Source organism: Solanum dulcamara, chromosome 12 (assembly GCF_947179165.1).
Source record: "Solanum dulcamara chromosome 12, daSolDulc1.2, whole genome shotgun sequence".
Lineage (NCBI taxonomy): Eukaryota > Viridiplantae > Streptophyta > Magnoliopsida > Solanales > Solanaceae > Solanum > Solanum dulcamara.
The window spans coordinates 29117588-29140341 of record NC_077248.1 but is presented as its reverse complement, the minus strand read 5'-3'; the positions used below and the strand labels follow the sequence as shown (position 1 = coordinate 29140341).

General features: G+C 35.3%; 1 protein-coding gene across 1 annotated transcript; it reads right to left on the bottom strand.

The window, feature by feature from the left end:
• Positions 1-674: 674 nt before the first annotated feature.
• Positions 675-21216, bottom strand: LOC129876555 (serine carboxypeptidase-like 17). The gene is made up of 13 exons (XM_055952014.1): positions 21023-21216; positions 20805-20950; positions 3243-3319; positions 3045-3167; positions 2732-2872; positions 2522-2623; positions 2259-2345; positions 2042-2170; positions 1856-1927; positions 1572-1717; positions 1188-1301; positions 1038-1092; positions 675-960 (listed from the first exon to the last, which is right to left on the bottom strand). The coding sequence occupies exons 1-13, from the start codon at positions 21139-21141 to the stop codon at positions 877-879; spliced, it is 1395 nt and encodes a 464-aa protein (XP_055807989.1). The 5' UTR covers positions 21142-21216; the 3' UTR covers positions 675-876.
• Positions 21217-22754: the final 1538 nt, after the last annotated feature.

The window sequence follows — 22754 nt, the reverse complement described above, 5'->3', positions numbered from 1 at the left end:
ATGCAGCTTCCCCAAGAAAGAGACAATCCTTTTCAGTGAGAAAGAATTCTCCTTTAGACTTATTTTAGTTTTGTTTTTATTCTCCTTGTCATACTCCAAATGCTCAATGATTTTACTTATTTTGTCACTTTTTTGTTGGAGCTTGATTGTGTGTTTAAATCTGGAATTATAAGTTATTTTAGCATACATGCAACTTCAAAGTTCTGAGGCTCTTACTTTCATTAAACTTTTGCATCCTTTATATTTCGTCACATACAGTTGTGCCACAAGAAGAGAATCTTGGCGTAACTGATAAAGTTGTTGACATGTGATTAGGAGGTCGTGAGTTCAAGTTGTAGAAGCAGTCTCTTGCTGAAATGCAGAAAAAGGCTGCGTACAATAGACCTTAGCTCACGGATTTTCTCAGAAAAAGTTGAATTTAATATGAAAAAATAGAGGTCACGAGTTCAAACTATGAAAATGGTCTCTTGCAAAAATGCAGGTTAAAATTGCATACAATGAACCTTTGTAGTCCGACCCTTTTTTAGAGCACTGGGCTTCCCTATTCATTTGTCCCATGATTTCAACTGATGGATTTGGTTTAGTATGGGAAAGTTAAGAAGAAATAAATTTTCTATATATTAAATATGAGCTCCATGGGTGATTCGTAAAAAACAGAATAAATTTGACAAGTACTTCCTTTCATGAACTTCTCATACTACAAAGTACAAACAAATATAAATAGCGTCAACCTCGAATCATATATACTTTAACATATTATTTTCCATGTCAAGATTACACGATGCTTAATGTCTGGTGGTGCTATATATGTCAAAGAAGCAACTTATGTTGATCGAGATAAACAAATGAGTACATTAATGTCTTGCAAGGGTGAAATTAAAGAGGGTCACCGGAAAACCACCTATCAACCATGGCCAGGCATTGTTCAGGCTTGTATTCAGAAGCTGTATGACCAGCACCCTAAATAAAATAATGCATGGAAGAATAAGATACAATGCTGTTGGTTTAGAGTTATTGTAATAGGAAATAGTCCTTACCTTAACAGTTGCATATGTCAGCTCATAATCATTTTGTAAATACTTCACCTTGTATCTACATAAACAAAGTGTGAGAAAAATTAGCAATTATGGTGCATGTTCAAGATCGATCGAGTGAGTCAAAAAAGCATTAACGACCAAGGAACCAACCCTGCAACTTGACCATCAACAAACCAAGGCTCCCAATCATCTGCAATTGGCAGTTTCAAAGTGTCTATCCATTCTTCCGTGCTCAAATGAGGAACAAACATGTCATGATCACCACTATCAAAGTAAAAATTTGTCAAACATTCTCTTCTTGGTAACTTTTTTCTAGTGATTAGGCTTAATATAGTACTAATAACTGCTTATTTTTCTTAAGCCAGAACACTGAAGTTGATACCTCTTGTTTCTTTGCCTTTTGTTTTTTTTACTATTTCCTAGTAATTATTAAAACAAAAAAGAAGATCTTTATTAGATTAGTGATTAATGTATTAAGGTCACTTCGAAGAACAGCGTAACATAAAGAAGAAGAAAGCTATCTTGGAGTAATACCTATAAATTAGTGCTCGACAGGATTTGCTGGTGAGATGGCGATGATCGGCAATGGTACTTGGGACATCATACACATATGACTCTGTTCTCTCCTTACCTCTATAATGCATGCTTTCATTGCATCTTACCCACTCCAATGTTGTTCCCTGGTTTTCTTACATGACCATATCATTCAAAGGCTTCTCTTCCCTGGTTAAACCTACTTGAAAACATGGGGTGGGGGGGGTGGGGGGTGGGGATAGAATTGGATATGGACAGTAGGAATAAGGACTGTATTTGCATACCTCATGAACGTTTAGTGCTTTCTGGACAGGTTTATCATTTGCCCAAACATACGAGTATATGTAATTTTTTTCCTGGTTTTGGGGTTTTAAAAGTTAGCTCTGCAAATTCTTGTATAATGTACCAACAGAATTAACACAGTACAGAATGCTAAGGAGGCTAATTAGGAGGGAGAAACAGAGACTTACTCGACACCATGGTCCTGCAATTGGAAATACTGACTGGACATTTGCAGGAGTTTCTTGGAGAATGCTCATAGAAAAGGGAAGGTCACACCAAGGTTCTAAAATATGCGCCCCTCGTATGTTCTTGAGACACTAATCACATGCAATGGCTGACTATTTAAGCGTAATTGAACTTTGAAGATATCTTAATATTTTGTAAGTGCAGAACTTGATACCTTACCCTTTCTAATTTCTGAAGATCACTTAGACATAATTTGTTATTTGGATCAACATCAACGTAGTTCCCATTGCAATTTGCTTTAGTGGACTACACAGTAACATAACGAAGATTATTGAAGAATCATAATGAATTTCTTGTAATTTCTAGTTGAACTACTGTAAAAGTTAATTGCTTTAATACAAGAATTCACTTTGTTAGTATATCTGTGGGAGGGGGCAGGGGCACTGATTTTTCCTTCTAGACCATAAGCTAGGATTAGATACCTGATAGATCTTATCTGAAATAAGTCCCATACGATTAGCATATTTGACTCTACCATTGAAGTCGATGTATCTATCTGTTATAGCATTACCTTGTATATATCCCTACATTCAATCCAAAACCTCAGGTTTGACAGCAGAGCTTAAAATGAGAAGTATCAATAATGAGAAAAGCAAGCAGAGGTGAGCAACTGAATGCATTGTAGTTCATACTTTGATATTCAATTGAGGCTTATCACCAACTTCAATACCATCGTATATTTTGCGAGTAAGCAGTGCAACAAAAATGCCTGAGTAGGAACCACCACTAACATAAAGTGGATTCTTGAGATACTTGGGATGATCCATAAGCCACTACAGCACAACAATTTCACAGTCTCATGGATTTGCTTCTGAATGTTTCATAGGTTAGATAAACAAATGTTATCGAAGAATAACATTCAAACACGCCTCTTAAACATCTATAGAAGCAATTTCAGCTACACATAAAACCTGAATGAATTTGCTCAGAACAAAATTCTCTCACCTTTCTAAGGAAGTCATAAGTTAGAGTTACAGAGAGAGTATCACTGCAGTTGTAAGCTTCTGAAGTCTTTGCATATGAGTACCCTGTGCCAGCAGGTTGATCTATAAATATTATGTTGGCTACCTAGTAATGAAAACGAGATTATAGACGAGCAACAATGCAAATATAAGCAATTTGTAAAAGAGTAAGCTTACAAACCTTGGTCCAAGAATGTGAGTTCAACTCCAATTTCGGGAAATTTCCACTAGAATTTGCAAAATCAAAGGTTAAAGGACCTGAAAGAAGCATCAAGGTCATTTCTACAACGTACTAACTTTTGAGACACAATAATCCAAACACTTGTTCCGAACACATGTTTCCCTCTCTCTTTTCAACTCTATTCTATTTTTAAAAAGAGAAAACAAATATGTTCCTTCTCTCCAATATAGTTCTCTCTTTTTACGAATACTCTCCCCAAAAATAGATATTCTTAGTGCGATTCTTCATCAAAGAAGAGAGAGATCAATTTTCTTATTAACTTTTGAGACACAATAATCCAAACAAGCACACACTTGTTCCGAACATTCTTATTTGTTCCTCTTACACTAATGAATGTTTTTTGTCAACAGAATTCCAAAGCGTCATGTTTTGCTTCTCACGCTTGCTGTTTTCTTTTTCCTTTTCTACTTTTAATGTCTATTTGGAATTTGAAATTTTAGATGATCCTATTAGGTTTGAGCGTTCAATAAAGTTTAGGCGGGGGAGAAATAGTGCTTCAATATTTCAAATATTTGAGGACTATTCAGGTTTGTTTGGTAGCTGGTTTAGAGATGAATTATGCAAATATTAAATCTTTTGTAAGTAAATCAAGTTTCGTAGTTGGTTATGAGGTAAATTATTTATGTATAAATTAATATGGTGTTTTGCTTGCAATTTAGAAATCTACATAATTAATACATGTACAAGTTATGAGAAAATCTATGTATAATTTTATACGTGATAGAAGGTGAAATAACTATTACATGTATTGTAGATGTATTGTAGATAAGAACAAAAGAAATGTATAATCGGAGAATAGAAAATCACACCACATACTTATTCAAAACTCTATATTACAAGTCATAAACATATTTTTTACTATTTAAAAAATGTAGGTTTAATTACAAGTCATAGCAGATTAGGATCGTTTTGGACATAAGAGATTTGGGCAGATTTGAGATTATTTCATGGAAGAAAGATTCACTGTGGGCCTAATGTTTCGGATGCGTAAATGTATTTTCCATACATTTCATGTTTCTCTCTCTAATTTCAACTCTATTCAATTTTAAAAAAAGGAAAATACATTTGTTACTCTCTCCTCCATAGTTCTCCTTTTTTAGAATACTATATACTCTACCCGAAAATCGATATTCTTAGTGCAATTGTTCGTCAAAGAAAAGAGAGTAGTCAAGTTTCTTATCAATTTTCATCGGCATGGGTTTCCATTTTATTTTGGGGTTTTTGATTTTGTGTTTCTTGGTGGGTTTCCAATAGTCTTTGTGGATTAAATTTCTTGGTGTGTTTTTGTGGTGTTTTCTTCTTTGTAAAACAGGTCTAGAAGAAGAGAGTACTCATGGGTCCAAATACAAGAATAATGAATTATATGATGAAGAATGCAGACACAAAATTCAATTATTTTGGATTATTTTACTATTCTTCGTTAGTAGTAGAAGTGTTTCACTATTCTATTGCATCAAATTTGTTTTACTATGTATTTTATGAAATGGAGATATAATATGGTATGTTGACCTTTTTGAATATTCATTATCTATAGTCTGGAACTCTATGTATGGAATGGATATAAAAACTGGTTTACTCAATATTTTTTTTATACCAAATTATATATAAATATGTTTTAGTGTATGTAATGTGTATATTGACTATGAAAATTGGTATAAAAATTTATGCTCACCAAATTTTATATTTTATTAATTGGTTTTGTTTATGAAATTGGTATACGAATTGGTATCAATGGATTGTGATATTTAATTTAGGGGATATACTTTAGATTATATATTAAATGAAATTGATTTATAAAGTTGCTTCATATATGTCATATTTGTATGGGATGTGTTAATGTCTTTGGAAATTGATATGCAAGTTGGTGCTCACCAAATTTTATATGTTATTAATTATTTTAGTGTATGAATTGTTATATACACTGGTATCTATGGATTGTGATTTTTAATTTTGGTGACACCATTTTGTATATCAATTCCATACGCCATGTGTTTATTTTTTTTAATCAAGTTTTCTAGCCTGTTTGGATTGATTTATTTTTAAGCAGCTTATAAGTTAAAAAAAAGTAGTGCAGACCAACTTTTTTTTTACTTATAAGCTATTGGAGCTTATTTTAAGCACAAAATGACGTTAAGTTGGCCAGTTAAACACTCAAAAAATGTGAAAACAACTTATAAGCAGCTTATAAGCCAAATTCAAATGGCCTCTTCATCTCATTTACCTCCGTGTTGAATTAATAATGATTGAATGAACGCTGTCATCTTTCATATTAGAAAAAGGATAAGTTTTGTTACCTTTCAAGATTTATAAAATAAATTTAAAAAACATGGATTAAACCATAAAAATCATGTCGACTAATGTGTGAAACCCGATTACAGTTAAATTTGTATTGGAGATAAATAAAGAAGAGAAAAATATCTGTGTATTAAAAATTTAAGAAGAAAATCGTGTGAGATATTAAGAAGAGATAATTTAGGAAGAAGATCATGAAGGAGAGATTTTTTGTAAAGAAAATTAGGAAGAATTTTTTTTTTTGCATGAATTATGGAAGAAGAGAATGTTGATGGGGAGATACTTTTGCAAGAAGATTAGAAAGAAGAGATCAGTGTTTTTTAACCCCTTTGTTATGTTTTGATAGAACTCTTCTGTTACGTATTGAAAACTAGAACTCTTGTTATAACTTATAATACTTAAATCTTATATGGTCTATTTATGTTTTTTTTCTTTTTGGAAAAAACTTCTTATTATTTAGTTTTGATGATCAAAAAACTATAGGACTTGATACACGGACATGGTCGACCTGGTCTCATGAGGAAGTCAAGTTGCAGACTAGCCAGCTATAAAGCTACCATCCTCTACTGTGGTTGGTAGAACCAGTAGAGGCAGCAGACTTGAAGCCAATCAAATGAATCCTAAGTTGTGGATCTGCAACGTTAATACTCAAACCTTGGACAACAAAGTTCTTTGACTTTTCTCTTCTAGAATTGACAATCAAAAACATTCTTTGTGCTCTCTCTCAAGAAAAGACAGAACTTCAACAAAAATTGCAAAGGACCTGATAGAGCTGCTCAAGATATTCTTTTTTGTAGCTATGTTGTAGTTTTGAATCTTATGCGTTATATTGTAAAATCAGTTCCTGGTGTATAAAGGAATCTTGATTATTTCCAGATGTATTGCTTTTATTGTGACTTCATTGCTAGAGTTAGTTTTGAAGTTTGTTTGAAAAGTCTACATCATTGAGAGGCAGTGGTGTAGTGGACAATAGTGACATTACTTAGGCTTGAGGCTTGCAATAGTGGTGTTGCAAGCAAAGGGGTGAAGAGGGCTAGTAACTAGGTACAATAGGTTGTAATAGTTTACTTTGCTCTTGCAACTTAATGAAGATTGACAGTTAAATCCTAAGGGTCAGGTTGTGGTTTTTTCTTCCTTGAACAAGGAGGTTTTTCACGTAAACATTGTGTGTCATTTTACCTTTTGCACTTAATTTAAGCATTCTATTAACTGACTGTGTCAAGGGACCTGGTCCCCTGACTCGTGTGGTGGACGCATATATTCTATCAATTGGTATCAGAGCAAGTGTTTTCTATATGATTAACACCGAGAGAAGATCTTGTGGATTGAAGGATGGCTGCTCTACCTAATCTTAAAAAGGGACAATCTACTACTAGGCCGCTTAGATTTAATGGTAAGTTCTATAGGTGGTGAAAAACTCGCATGCACGATTTTCTCATGGAAGAGGATAGAGAAATATGAGATGTTGTTCTGAATGGACCCAATTTCCTGTAAAAGAGATTAAAGAAGGAGAAGTTACTTGAGTTATACCAAAAACTCGAAAGGAGTATGACAAAGATAACAGAAAGAAGATAGAAATGAACTACAAAGCAAAAAAGTTGCTGGTCTGTGGAATAGGACCTGATGAATACAATCGAATTTTGGCATGTGAATATGCCAATGAAATTTAGGATTGCTTAAGGATTGCTCACGAAGGAACTACTCAAGTGAAGGAGTCAAAAGTTGATATGTTAACTACTCAATATGAGAACTTCATTATGAAATAAGGGGAGACCATTCAAGAGATGCATACCAGGTGCACCTCTATCACCAATAAACTTTGGTGTCTAGGTGAACCCATTCATCCCAGTAAACAGGTCAGGAAAATTCTCAAGATTCTCCCTAAGTCCTGGGAAAGAAAAGTAGATGCCATCACAGAAGCAAAGGATCTGGCGATTCTTACCATGGACAAGTTAATTGGAAACCTTCAGACCATAAGTTAAATAACAACAAGATTACTCCAGAAAAGACACAAAGAAGGAAAAATCCTTAGTTCTTAATGTACCTCAAGGCGAAGACTATGAAGAATATTAGAATATGGCATACTTAACCAAAAGGTTTCACAAAATTATGTGGAAGCATGGAGGGTTAATGAAAAGAGGTAACACAAGCAGAGCTGCCATTGGCACCGACCTGTGTCATAGATGCGGAAAACCAGGACATTTTATCAGAGACTGTCCCATGCAGAAAGAGAATACAGAAACTACGACAAAACAGGAGGTGATAGAGATAAATGAAGGGACTAGGTTCCTGATAAACTAAAAAGAAGATCTGCAGCTGACTATGTAGTGAAAAGAGCTCTTGTTGTATGGGAAACTCTTCAAGTGACTCAGAGGAATCAGATCATCCTGAAGATGCCGCTATGCTGGTTGTGAAGGATGATGATGAGATGTTCAACTCCATATTTTCCTTTATGGAGAGATCTGATGATGAAGCAGACGAAGAGGTAACCATACTTGACCATAAGAAAAACATCAATGCCTACTCCTTTATGAAACTCAAAAAACTGGCCTGTGTCTTGATTGATTCATTATGTGAATTAACCTCTGAAAAGGATTTCCTAAATAGTAGCATTGACAATTTTCAAAATGAAAAAACTTCCTTGGTTATTCAAATTTCTGAATTAGAAGAAAAAATTATGTCATTGGAAGATGAGAATAGCAGTGTCAAGGAAATGTTGGAATGCATTCCTGAAATAGACGTAAAGCTAAAGGGTAAGGCTAATAGAGTTGACCTGGAACTTGAAGAAAGACTTAAAAACTCCGAATTAAAATTAGCCATGGCCCTAAAAAGAAATTTCAAACTACAGAAGGACCTGGTCCGAGTCAAGGAAGAGCTAAGAAAATCTCTCAAGTGGACTACATCATCCAAAATACTTGAAAATCTGACAAATCAAGGTTATAATGGTGGAAAGGGTCTAGGATGCAAAATGATAGAGCCTCCTTTTAATCTGCATAGCAAGTATATATTTGTATCTGATAATTTGCTATGCATTCATTATGGTAGAAACGGTCATCTAAAAGGGAATTGTGATGCATGGGAAAAATCTAAAAAGAGTGTTTCAAAATATTTCCTGCATAAAGATAGTCAAAAGAAAGCACCTAGTCCAAATAAGCCGATAAGGAAGGTGATGCTACCCTACTGGACTAGGAAAGCTTTGATCACACCACTTTTTGCATACTGCGAGCTCAAACTTAAATGGGTTCCCAAATCGAATTAATAACTTTTGTGTAGGAAAGGTCTGGAGGAAGCAGTCAGTGCTGGTTTATGGATAGTGGTTGCTCAAAACACATGACTGGAAGGAGTGAAAAATTTCTCTCTCTCAAGGCTATTGAAGGTGGAAGTGTTTCGTTTGGAAATGGAAAAAAAGGCTATATTCTTGGTATTGGAAGAATTCGAAAGTCACTGGAGTATTCAATTGAAGATGTGTACTACGTAAATGGGTTTAAGTACAACCTACTCAATGTATCTCAAATTTTTGATAAAGGAAATGAGGTCAGATTCTCATTTGAGAAATGCATTGTCACAAATTTGTCATCGTAGGAGATACTCTTGACTGCAAAATGATGTAAGAACATGTATGTAGCTGATTTGAACTCTGCTGAAGGAAATAATTTAACATGTCCCAGAGTCCAAGATGAAAGTGCAGAACTGTGGCATAGAAGGCTGGACATGTTAGTTCATTCTTGCTAAACAAACTTGTAACCAAGGACCTGGTTCGAGGACTTCCAAAGGTGAACTTTACTAATAACGGAGTTTTTGATGCTTGTGTTGAAGGAAAGCAAACTAGAACTTCTTTCAAAATAATGAAAGAGGTAAGCACCACCAGATAATTAGAACTCATTCATATGGATTTGTGCAGATCGGTCAAGATACAAAGTCGAGGAGGAAAGAAGCACATTTTTATTATTATTGATGATTTCTCAAGGTTCACATGGATAATGTTCTTAAAAAGCAAGAATGAGATGGCTGATGTGCTGATAAACTTTGAAATAATGATCCAAACCAAGCTGAACTACATGATATCTTGGATCAGGTCAGATCATGGAATAGAGTTCAAGAATGCTAGGGTGGAAAGCTTTTGTGCAGAACACGGAATACATCACAATTTCTCAGCTCCAAGGACTCCACAACAAAATGGGGTAGTTGAAAGGAAAAATAGAACCCTGGTTGACATTGCAAGAACTATGCTGATTGACTCCAAGCTACCAAAGAGTTTCTGGGCTGAGGTAGTAAATACGGCCTGTTATGTAACTAATCATTCCATGGTCAGGTCAATACTCAACAAGAATCCATATGAATTACTGAATAACCGAAGGCCCAAGCTGAGTTATCTTAGAACCTTTGGGTAAAAGTGCTTTGTGTTGAATAATGGAAAAGATGATCTAGATAAATTTGATCCCAAGAGAGATAAAGGGATATTTGTTGGGTACTCCTCTTCCAGCAAAGCTTACCGAGTGTACAAAAAGAGGACGATATGTATTGAAGAAAGTGTCCATGTTATCTTTGATGAATCTACAAAAATAGATAATCTCAATGATAAATGATTTTGAGATTGAAGAGCTTTTGCAGGTTCAGAGAGACAACATTTTTGCAAGTGATGAAGCTCAGGCCGATGAGGATGAAAATAATGATGAAACAAATGAAGATAAGGAACCAAATAAGTGACCTGGTTCAACTCAAGGAGAAGAAGAACCAGTTCAGCCTACAGACATCATGGATAACAATCAAGCTCAACCTGAAGAGACTTTGTCAAATGATGAAGGGACGAATACTTCCACTAATCAACAACCATGAGATCACCCAGGGTGGAAGCATCAATCTTTCCATCCCTCGAATAATCTTATTTCACCGTTAGATTCTGGAATCCATACTAGTCCAAGACTAGAAATCTAGTATTATTTTAAACATTTTTGTCCTCTATTGAGCCTAAAAATGTGAAGGAAGCTCTGAAGATGCTGATTGGATAAACTCTATGCAAGAAGAACTTCATCAATTTGAGAGAAGCAAGGTATGGCACCTGGTTCCTCGTCCCTCTAAAAGAACCATTATAGGAACCTGGTGGATGTACCATAATAACATGGATGAAAATGGTGTAACAACCAGGAACAAATTGAGGCTGGTAGTTCAGGGCTACAATCAAGAAGAGGGAATTGATTATGATGAGACATTTGCTCCGGTTGCCCGGATAGAAGAAATTAGAATTCTGATTGCATATGCTACGTTTATGGAATTCAAATTATTTCAAATGGATGTCAAGAGTGCATTTTTGAATGGATACTTGAAAGAAGAAGTATATGTCAAACAACCTCCTAGTTTTGAAGATGTTGATCGACCAGATCATGTGCTCAAACTCGACAAAGCACTCTATGGTCTGAAATAGTCCCCCAGGGACTTCTATGAGAGGTTGCCAAAATTTCTACTTGATAACAAATTTAAGAGAGGGAAGATTGATAACAGACTTTTCTTGAAGGCAAGAAGGAAGAGACTTGCTGATTGTTCAAATTTACGTGGATGACATTATTTTCGGAGCCACTTCAAGCCTCTTGTGCAAGGACTTTGCATCCTTATGTCAAGTGAATTTGAGATGAGCATAATGGGGGAATTGATAATCTTTTTGGGCAATAAGGCAATCATCACATGGTACGTCCATCTGTCAAGAGAAATACATCAAGGATCTCCTAAAGAAGTTTCACATGGCAGACTCAAGGCCAATTAATACCCCTATGGGAATAAAATCAACACTTGATGTTGATGAACCTAGTCCTTCAGTAAATGAAACCATGTACAGAGGAATTATTGGATCTCTGTTATGTCTAACGGTGAGTAGACCTGATATTGTATTTAGTGTGGGAATGAGTGTAAGGTTTCAAGCATGTCCAAAAGAATCCGATTTGAAGGCTGCAAAAAGGATTCTAAGGTACTTAAAGGGAACTAAGGACATGGTCCTATACTATCCGGCTGGAGACTCCTTTAACCTGGTGGGATATGCTGATGTTGATTATGCAGGGTACTTGGTTGATAGGAAAAGTACCTCAAGAATGGCTCACTTTCTAGAATCCTCACTCATCTCTTGGGGAACCAAGAAAAAAAACCCAGTTGCTCTATCTAGTGCAGAGGATAAGTATGTTGCAACTGCCTCGTGCTATGCACAATTATTATTGATCAAACAACAGTTAGAGGATTTTAGAGTACTCACTGTTACTGTTCCATTGATGTGCGACAATACTAGTGCTCTTAACATGGCCAAGAACCTAGTCCAACATAAGAGAACGAAACACATTGATGTGAGACATTATATTCTGAGAGATAATATTGAGAAAGGAAATATATGTGTGAAGTTTTGCAAGACTGAGGATCAAATTGATGACATCTTCACAAAGGGGTTGAGCAGGGATCAGTTTGTAAGGAATTGCCTAAAACTTGGAATGATCAAATTAAACTGACCAACTGAGTAATTTACTCACTTCCTCTTATTAATTAGATTCAAGACACAGGTATCCTTATGTATACATGAGTTCTAAATTCAGTTTTATACCTGTGCAGGTATAAACCCATGGTTGATCAGATGAAGGAAAGGAAATAGTAGGATAGATCTAAACAATCGACACTCAAACTTGAGAGGGACTAGGTCTCTACTCATAGGTTAACATTCTATATACTAATTTTGAACTATGTTCTAGAAAATGCTAAAACTTCCACATGTCAAACACCCCTCTTCTGATTCGCTGACTTTTCAAATTAAACACTCAAGCGATGCTACCATAGTGAACAAATATCTCTATTCAATCTCATTATAACTGCTGCCAACAAACTTTTGCTTACTCTCCTTCAAATATCTCTCTTTCTCTTCCTTAGATCAGAACTCGTTCAGTCCTCTCAAAACAAATAATCCCTCTTTCAACTTTTGTTTCTTCACTCAAAGCATATCTAGTGAGCCATCCCCTTTGAAAACCCCCAAATATTTAAACCTGAATCCCACCATAAAACTCCAATGAGTGAACCCCTGCCAGAAATCAAAATCGCTCATTCCTCTATTCAAATTCTGCTCACCTCTTGCATATACACATCTCCCTCATCCTCTCCTCGATATGAAAGCACTCCAACCTGTTCTCCAACTCTCGTAATCTCCAAATCTTAAAAGTTGTCTCCTTAGAATTCTGTTCATTCTGTGGTCAAACCTAATCTTCCCTCCCCCGAGAATGAACCTTCAGTTGATAATACTTCTTCATCTCAACCTACTCTAATGTCCTCAAATATGTCTGAATGCAAATTTGATGGAGATTTTCCTATTGAATGCACCACTAGGTCCAACATACTGGCTGCAAGGGAGGAATGGATTGTCCAAAGTCTGGCTGAGATGCGAGGAGATGGAATTAAACCTCTCTTCTCTAGTGAGAAAGAAAAGTCACCTGATGTTACAGTTGTAGGGTTAGATCCTATCTTCGATCAGACCCCAGTGCAAGAGTTACCTAGGGTAACTATTGACAAAGAAGATAAGGATGTAGAGAGATGCCTCTTCTGACCAGGTTTGCACGAAAAACTCAACACAAACAAAAATTGGCAAACAAAGGGATCTCAACTCATTAGCCGACTATTGTGAGTGATCCATTGGGCAAAACAATTATGGTTCTAGAAAAGGTTGTAGTCCCCAAAATATCCAAAAAGACATCTAACAAAGGAAAGGAAGTCAATTTTAAGCTTCCTCGAAAAGATACTTGGAGCACTCAGAAGAGGTTACTTAGTGATGCCATTGAGGCAACCAAATCAAATACTTTGTTGCGAACGGAACTACAACATCAAGTAGGGACTGCCAATGACACTACTCTAGATGATCAAGTAATTGATATGTTTGTAGTTGCTGAGGATAGTGATACTATTTCCGATAATGTGGTTGCTGCTACAAAGAAAAGAAGGGATGAAGTGTCACTTGCTGCGTCCAAAGGGGCGCAAACTAAATGTATAAGAACTGCCAAAGAAAAGAAGCTTGTTAGTATGGAGGTAACTTCTCCTGAAAAGGAAAGGTCCGCCTAACAAAAGGTGAAAAATATAAAAACAATTTAGCATGGATGAGAGGGTCAAAATTCTATGCACTCAGAAGGTGTTGAGCAATAGAATATTTGATCCAAAAGTCTTTGATCGCCCAGGAATGAGGGACCTGGTTGATGCAGTTGAAATTCAAGGGTGGACATCCTTATTTGAGTGGCCTTTCCCACTCCTTATGAAAAGGAGGTATGAGAGTTTTACTGCAATCTGGATTTGCTGATAATGGTAGTCTCAACACAATAGTGGGTGGCATTATGTTCCATCTTTCTGAAGAAATTCTGGGGAACATTCTTGGAGTTCCAAGGAAGGGAGTTGCATCTGTATATAAAGTAGTTCCCTCACCCGCTTTTATCCTTAAAGCTGGTAAGTTACCAGGTTTGAGTGGTACAAGTGTTCCTAAAAAGTTTTTGAAAGGCCAATATCAACTCTACTTTGAGGTTGTGAACAAGGTTCTTTTGTCCAGATCAGAAAGGACGGTTTCATCTTCAGTTGACTTGCTTCTGATGGAAACACTTATCAAACTAGAACCCATCAACCTTCCCACCATTATGATGGAGCATATTTCTAAAACAATGAAGGCGAGAGATGGGAAGCATGGGTTAGGTTATGGGTATTTGCTCAACTTGGTCTTTAAGCATTTTGGAGTTGCGGTAGGCAATGGTGTTAAGGGTATTATTAAGCAAGCATTCACACAAACCACCCTTCAGGAGTGTGAGTGTGTTAAAGGTAGAACCGGCAATAAGGACAAGTCTCAAATGTTTGATCTCCTGGAGCAGCAGGAAAAATTGAACCAGGAATTAGAAGAAATGAAAGTGATCTAGGTAAGCTGGGATGCCGAGATTTCAAGTCTCAATTCCCAGTTATTGCTAGCTCAGATCGAGGGATCTGGTTCAAGTTAAATTATTGAGTTAAAATCTCAAAATTCTGCTTTTACTGCTGAGGTTAAAACTCACTCAATATGTTGATGGTTTGTTCTACTACTTGCTTTTTATGTTTCTAATGATCCTACTCATGTTCAGTGTTGCCCTAGTAGCCATGAATTTACTTGTTTGTATACTGTACTCGTCTGGTTTACTGTGCTTTTGTTTTATGATACCAAAAGGAGGAAGGTGTGTGAATCATCTTAGGATGGAAAGTTTCTTCTAGTCGACCAGGTTGGAATAGAGGGAAACAATGCATTGGAAGATATTGTTGATAAGGAAACTTGTTGATAGGGGGAACATTTATTGGCTTGCATAGTTTGTCATCATCAAAAAAAGGGGAAAAATTTATTTAGTTTCGATGATCAACAAACTATAGGACCTGATACATGGACCTGGTCCCATAAGCAAGTCAACTTGCAGACTGGCCAGCTGTAAAGATGCCATTCTCTACTGTGGTTGGTAGAACTAGCAGAGGCACCAAACATGAAGCCAATCAAATGAATCCTTGGTTGTGGATCTGAAACATTAATACTCAAACCTTGGACAACAAATTTCTTTGGTATTTATCTTCTAGATTTGACAGTCAAAAATGTTCTTTGTGTGCTCTCTCAAGAAAAGACAAAACTTCAACAAAAGCTGCAACGGACCTGATAGAGTTGCTCAAGATATTCTTTTTTGTTGTTGTGTTGTAGTTTTGAGTCTTATGTGTTATATTGTAAAATCAGTTCCTGGTGTATAAAGAAATCTTGATTATTTCTAGATGTATTGTTTTGATTGTGAATTCATTGCTAGAGTTAGTTTTGAAGTTTGTTTGAAAAGTCTACATCATTGAGAGGAAGAAGTGTAGTGGGCAATAGTGACATTGCTTAGGCTTGAGGCTTGTAATAGTGGTGTTGCAAGCAAAGGGATAAAGAGGGTTAGTAACTAGGTACAATAGGTTGTAATAGTTTATTTTGCTCTTGCACCTTAGTGAAGATTGGCACCTAAATCTTGAGGGCCAGGTCGTGGTTTTTTCTCCTTTGAGCAAGGAGGCTTTCCACGTAAACATTGTATATCATTTTACCTTATGCACTTAATTTAAGTATTTTGTTCACTGACTGTGTCAAGGAACCTGGTTCCCTGACTCGTGTGGTGGACGCATATATTTTATCACTTCTGCTAGCTCAAGATCGTTACTTAAGATCGAAATATTCAACTAAAGAAATATTTTTCACACTTCCCCTTAATGAAATATTTTGAAAATTATTCCAAATTTGACGTGAAAGAACTCAGACGAAGCTTTGAACCAAGCCATGGTGAAAATAACAATAGTTTTTTTGATGACTCCTCTTGTTTCTTCAAATGACTAAGATTTCCCATCACAATTGGTCCTACATAGATACAAGAATATGTAGTGGCAAAATTTTCATCTTTGTAGAGGGCTAGCTTGACCATAGTCCTCTTTGGCCTTCGCAAACTACGTGAGTCATCTTTGTCTGAGTTTCATGTTCTTGAATTTTTAAGGCCCTTTTCTCTTAGCTCCTTGAGAATTGTATTATATGGAGACACAATACTTGTGATGGAATGATTTGGAACTCAAGGATTCTGCATTTTCTATTAATTTAATAATATAGGGAAACTAGATCAATATCAGCCACCTCATCTAATTCGATAATGATTTGATCATTGATTTCCTTTAAAACCTCATAACCAACGTAGGATCGCCACTAGCTTCCTTTTCCAACTCCTCAATAAACTGTTTGGTAACTTCAGAGCTTCAAAAAATTATGTCATTTGTCTCTCTACCTGAAATTTCACATTTAAGGTCAGCTTCTTCATCGATTTGATTTTCATCTTATCCATTTTCTTTCAATATTTGATCTAATCCTATGGTTGACCTCGATATGGTAGGTAACTGACCAAAGATTTCAAATTCGTATGCATCTCTTTTAGTGCTTGCTCTGTAAAAGTCCACACTGGCATATATAGTTTCAAAAACTACTTATTCAGGATCTACTTCAACATCCTTCACGTCTAAACTTCTATTGTCAGTTTAGAATCTGCTTCTTTGATTTCCTCAATAGTAGCTACCATTTATTATATCTTGAATCCACGATCCAATCTCTTTCAAAATTGATGGAAGCCATGTCATCTATTACTCGAGTCTCAGCTACGAAACACCTTTCTAATCTTTTTCTTCTTTCTGAGCCTCTTTCTCAATTTGAACCATATTGCTCCCTTGAGCTCAGCAATATATTTTTTGTGTCCTACTTTACCACAATGAAAACATTTGAGAGGCTTCTTACTTACTATATTTGTTAGAAGAATCTTCCTTCTTTCCAGGTGAGCTTGAACCACCTAAGGATCGATATTGTGACATATCTCTTATTTTTCTTTAAATTTCCTCTTGTTGGCTACCAGGGCATTTTCTTCCCCTTCTTCAACAAATACAATAACAATCTGTTTGCCTAGTAGCTCTGGTAATTATAATAAATTTTCAAACTCCTCCAAGAATAGTTGCTGTCTCCATCCTTAAATTGATGTAACATAGGGAATATATTCTGGCCTTAAACCACAAATAGTAGTTTTCTTATTTGTGCTTCAGAAATATCCACATCCAGAATCAATATAAAATTTCAGAATATAAGTTTTTAATCTTCAAAAAATACCGGCAATAGAAAGCTTAATTTGAATGGTGTTAGCCAATTCATTCTCCAATATCTGTTGTTAAGCTTCACTCTTCTTGTTGAATAACTGATTGAGAGTCCTCCATATTTCATGAGATGGTTACAACTTATAATATGATCAAATAGACCTCTTCAGGATGAACTTGTAACACCCCAAATTATTCTAACTTAGTTCAGTTCCGAGAAGCCTAGAGAAGCAAGGGCAGTACACTATCCAGTGGACCACGAGTGACACCTACGACCCGTAGAACCCTCCCAAAGAATTAGTAAAAGTTGTGTTTGTTGAGAACCATTGAACGAATGATTTCTAGGGCCCGTAAAAGTTTCTACCGACAATAGAAAGGGTCGGTAGAAGTGACCGTGAACCTAGTCTTTAAACCCTATTCTACGAGCCCCTTTTTATGAATCGTCAAAGGGTATAGGACCCGTAGAAGGGACTCGTACACCTAATGAAAAAATTCCAATAGCTACTAGAAATTGAATCAAGATCCTACGATAAGGTTCTATGAACTGTAACATGTCTTACGATACGTAGAGGGTTCCGTAGACCCCAGGCCTAAGTTCGACAGTTGAACCCTATGAGTGCCTTCCACGATTCCTTGAGGGGTCTACGACCCAAAGTATGGGTTCGTAGACCTGACATTAAAAATTCCAGTGAAATCCTAATTTGGTACCCAATTCCTACAACTGCTCTTCTATGATCCGTAGGAGTTCCTACGACCCATAGAACGACCAGTCGATGGTCCAGAGACAATTTTAATGAAGGATAGTTTGGCTCTTTTCCACCTTTCCCAAACTAAAACCCTGATATTTTAAGACTAAAAATAGGTCCTTACAGTATCCTACATGCCTTTTCTATCTTTAACACTTACAATATTTTGAGAGAAAGGATTGGAGAGGAGAAAAGTTAGGGTTCGAGAGTTTCAACAAAATTCTTCGTGTTTTGCATAGGAAAACAATCTTTCAGGTATGTAAGGATATTGATAAAATTGGATTGTGTTCATCTTAACACCCTATATCTCAATTCCATAATTAAAGAGTTCAAGCTTGATTTCCAATCCTGTTATGTTGAGTTGTTGAGTTAGTTACATAATAACTTATTGAATTTTCTATATATTTAATTCTATTGTGGTGATTTCCATGAGTTGAGTTCTTGAATAGTTATTCATGTTTACATTCAGATGAACCCTAATTAAGTACTTATAGCTACTTCTTACTATGCAGTATTTGAGTTGAAGAGTTTATACATTTTCATGTATTACTTGAGAAAGGAGTTTTGAGGTCTTTTACTACTAATTTTGAGTATGATTCTTATCAAATCTATTGAGTTATAGCAGTATGCATTCATGTAGAGACTGAGATTGAGAAAATGAAAAATATCTTTTTATACATTTACTAAGTTCGAGAAGTATAGCTATTTTAAAGAGAACATAGTGATCTTGATTAAAGTTGAGTTAAATTGAGTAAAGTCCAATGAGTTGAAATGAGTTATATTTTGAGTAATTTAATTCACATTAGTATATGAGCATAATGTATGATTTTGTGATTAACATGAGCACCGGTTTGAGTAAGAGTAGATAACTCGAACTCCAAAAACTACGAAGCCAGCTTAGGATAGAGCTTTGTCATTGGTTCGGAAGAAACCTCACTTCAGTCCCTAATACAAACTTTTATTGGATCCATGAGATAAGTTTGTTTCCCTACCTTGGCAAGGTATTGGACAGCTTTGACAATGAGAACAGATCGTTGTATCATCATAATGCTAATAGTGATGGTTGTCGATTAGAGAAACTCTCCAAAAAGTAAATATTATTTTAATATTGATTTGCATTCACTTATTTATATTTTCCAAAGCATTGTCTTATTCTTATATTTGCATGCTTTATTGAGTTGAGTATTTTAGTATTCATTCCATTGAGTATTTTTGAGTATGCTTTCTTTCATCTATTTTACTTATCATACATTCCATGTACTGACATCTTTCGACGTTGCATCATTTCATGATGCGGATACAAGTGTTAAAGATACCCAACAAGTGCATCATTAAAAATCAGTCCCTTCCCGCATTTGGTGAGACCACCTTGCATTCAGAAGAACTCTTTGTTTATTCAATCTTTATTTATTAGTCTTTTGAGGTAGTTGTTGGCCTGTCCTAATACCTATCTAGAGTCATTCGAGGCTTTACAGACATAGACATAGTTTAAAGTTCATTTAGTTTCATTTTATAAACATCCTGCTATGTATATATTTGAGTATTTGAGACTAATATTTGAGGAAAAATACTTATATTCTTTTATATGCCCATCTTCATAAATTGTTGTACTTGAGTTGAGTCTTTCACTGAGTAGTTAGTTAGGCCAAGGGTTCGCTTGGGAACCAACAATGGTTTCTGAATACCAATCACACATAGGGTGTAGACTCAGGGCGTGACAGAACTCCACCTTCGAATTAATCTGCTTCCACTTTTTGTATACGCTGCTATTTTTTGGTTTGTCGAGATATGAACTTGTGTTACTCCCATTAATAATATCCCATAAATTCTCACCCACAAGGAACAATTTCATATATGTTTTCCCTACCTTGAAATTAGACTGGTTCAACAACTCTATTTCCAATCCATTACACGACCGCTCTACATTCATTTAGACAAACAAGTTGAATCTACCACTAAAACGAGTTGAATCTACTACTAAAACAATCTCAAAATAAATTTCATAAGTCAATCTACGGCTATGACTCTAATACTATATAGAGAATAAAAAGAGAAAAGTATAACTAGATAAACCTCACGCTAAACAAGATTATTAACAAAGATCAAACAATTTAACTAAAGAAAAGGAAGCTATGAAAGGAGAGAGAGGATTTTGGATAAAAAAAAATATTTTGTAACAAAAGAACTAGCTTGGATTATTTTTTCTTTGGTTGATTACAAAAGTACAAGACTACCTCTATTTATACTCACCCATGGATGGTTCTAGATATTATTCTAGATATATGAACAAGAAAATTTAAGTAACTTTATTTTCCACTCTACAATAATATTATCATATTTTGACAAGATGCTTACCCAAGTGACTACTAGAAAACTATGTTATTTATTCTTCCAAAAATCTAAAAATATTTTTCACATGTAAACTAATACAAGAATAACTAATACGTGCATAAAATAATACATAAAGTCCCTCATTACTAATATTTTCAATACTAATATCTGCATAACTTTAACTAGTTATCATACGAACCCATAGTATTTATGTAAAAGAAAAAAGGTGACTTCTAGTCTAATATCAAAGTGTAAAAATGATGTTGTATGATCCTTTGGATATATTACGTCCGTAATGAATTAATGGATAAAAATTTTGGTCGAAAGAAAGAGTCCAATATCAAAGATAAGGAATTATTTTGGTCTTTTTCTCCATTTAGAACACCCACATATGTAGTGCAAAAAGCTATCCCGTTTTCCATGTATAAAATTAAAAAAATTCGAAATTGATGGAAAATTAAACATAAGTATATAAGGGAGAAAATTGACATACCATTCTCATATACAAAGGAAGAGAGACCGGAGCAACCAGGACCTCCGGTGAGCCAAAGCATGAGAGGATCATTTTTTGGGTCTCTCTCAGATTCTACAAAGAAGTAAAATAGCTGCACTTTTTCCTCTTCTCCAACACCAATGTAACTGGTGAACATACCATGATTTAGTGTGTAGGGGAAGGGGAATTAAGGAATGACAAAACAATTATGTACTTACCCAGTTTTAAGTGTAAATGGAAGTTTTCCATCGAATCCAGGAAGAGTCTCAACGATGATGTGCGACGAGACCACATCGGATAGAAGTAGCAGCAATAGAAACACAATGACTCGTACCATTGGAGATGACAGTGGAAATGGAATGGAATTAAAAACTGAGGCTTAACCTATCAAACTAGGGCAAATTATGCAAAATGTCAGCCCATAAGATTTACTTATCATTTTCTTAGCCCAATTTATTTTAATTTTGAGGTTTAACGTGTTGATCCAGCTCCTCTCCATTTTCATCAAGTTCCTACTTAGATTTGTGACATAAGGGCATATATTTAATTTAATGGCTAAAATTTAATAAATAAAAACAAAGCCCAAATTATTATTAATATAATTAATTACTTCCACATATATCCTCCCAAAAGATTTTTACAATCTCGTAATATGAAATCTACATTATAGTTTTTCAGTTGTTCTATATTTGATACTCTCTAATCAAAATAATTCGGATTTATAACGACAAAATGGAGGCAAAATGATTAGATATGTAATTACTCACACTTATACATTTACGAAATTTACTCAGGGCCAGAAAGAATTTTTAAAATATATATTTTAAAAAAATATGATGTAGATCTAGAATTGTGGATTGTAAGAAAAAATTGGGAGGAAATATATGAAAGTAATTAATTATTCTAACTATTATAAAGGCTTTGTTTTAATTAATTAAATCTTAGCCAGTAAATTAAACTCATGTCATGTGTCAGAGTCCAGAACCTAAAGGGGATATTTGTTGCAAAAATGTTCAAAGGGCAACCAACATTTGGAAAAAACCCCAAAGGGGCAAAGGCGTAGTGCTCTCCTACCTTGCCCCTTTTATGTTAACAATCATTAAAAGGTGAAATGAGGAAGGTGTACGGTCTCACGTGCCTTATAGGACATAGCTCTCCCCATTTCTTGCCCCTTTTTTTGTTAACGACCATTAAATGGTGAAATGAGGAAGGTGCACGAGTCACACACGTTATAAGACTCAAGGGCTCCCACGCCTTCCTCTTCATGGCCATCACATTTTTTAAAGCCAAACCCCCTCTGCCATGACCCCTTCACTTTCCCCACTACCTCATTGTTCTCCAAATCACCGCACTGCCCTTCTTAGTTTGACAAGATTTAACATAAAGCGTGAATTACCTCACGCCTTGCATTAAATTAGTTTGATGTAAGACATGTAGTTATTTACGCTTTATAATCGAACTCTCTATATATAGTTGTCCAAACGCTTGTATTATTCTAACTTACTAGTTTACAAAACTTTAAATATTTTGTTGTTCTTATTTCAAACATTTTGTCGTCCTCTGTTCAAATATTTTGCAATTCCTTGTTACTACTTTAAAAATGAATTTAACAATGTAAGAGTTAATTTATATTTGGGAGGAGAAATTTTGCATGAAGACGGTTATGTGAGATAGAGTCATCCTCCTATAGTAGTGCAATAATTCACACTATCTCTCAAATATGAACGTTTAGAATGTATTTTTAGAAGAAAAAAAAGGGTATTCGTGATCCAAAAGATGTAGTGATTAACTTTGGTCGATATTCATGTTATTTTACATCTGTTGGACATCCCATGTTTGGTATAACTTTTATTTGGAATGATAATTCTTTATCTTTATTTTTTCGTAGTTCTGAAACGTTTGCTAATCATGTTGATCAACAAACGCTTCACAAGTATACATCAGTAGAAC

Bases quoted from the DNA above. Each gene is read 5' to 3' on its own strand.
- LOC129876555 (XM_055952014.1), bottom strand. From the start codon at position 21,141: ATGGTACGAGTCATTGTGTTTCTATTGCTGCTACTTCTATCCGATGTG. The intron at 3,168-3,242 runs GTTTGTAAGCTT...TTTCATTACTAG, and splicing joins ACTCACATTCTTGGACCAAG to GTAGCCAACATAATATTTAT. The intron at 1,718-1,855 runs GTATGCAAATAC...TAAGAAAACCAG, and splicing joins AAGCACTAAACGTTCATGAG to GGAACAACATTGGAGTGGGT.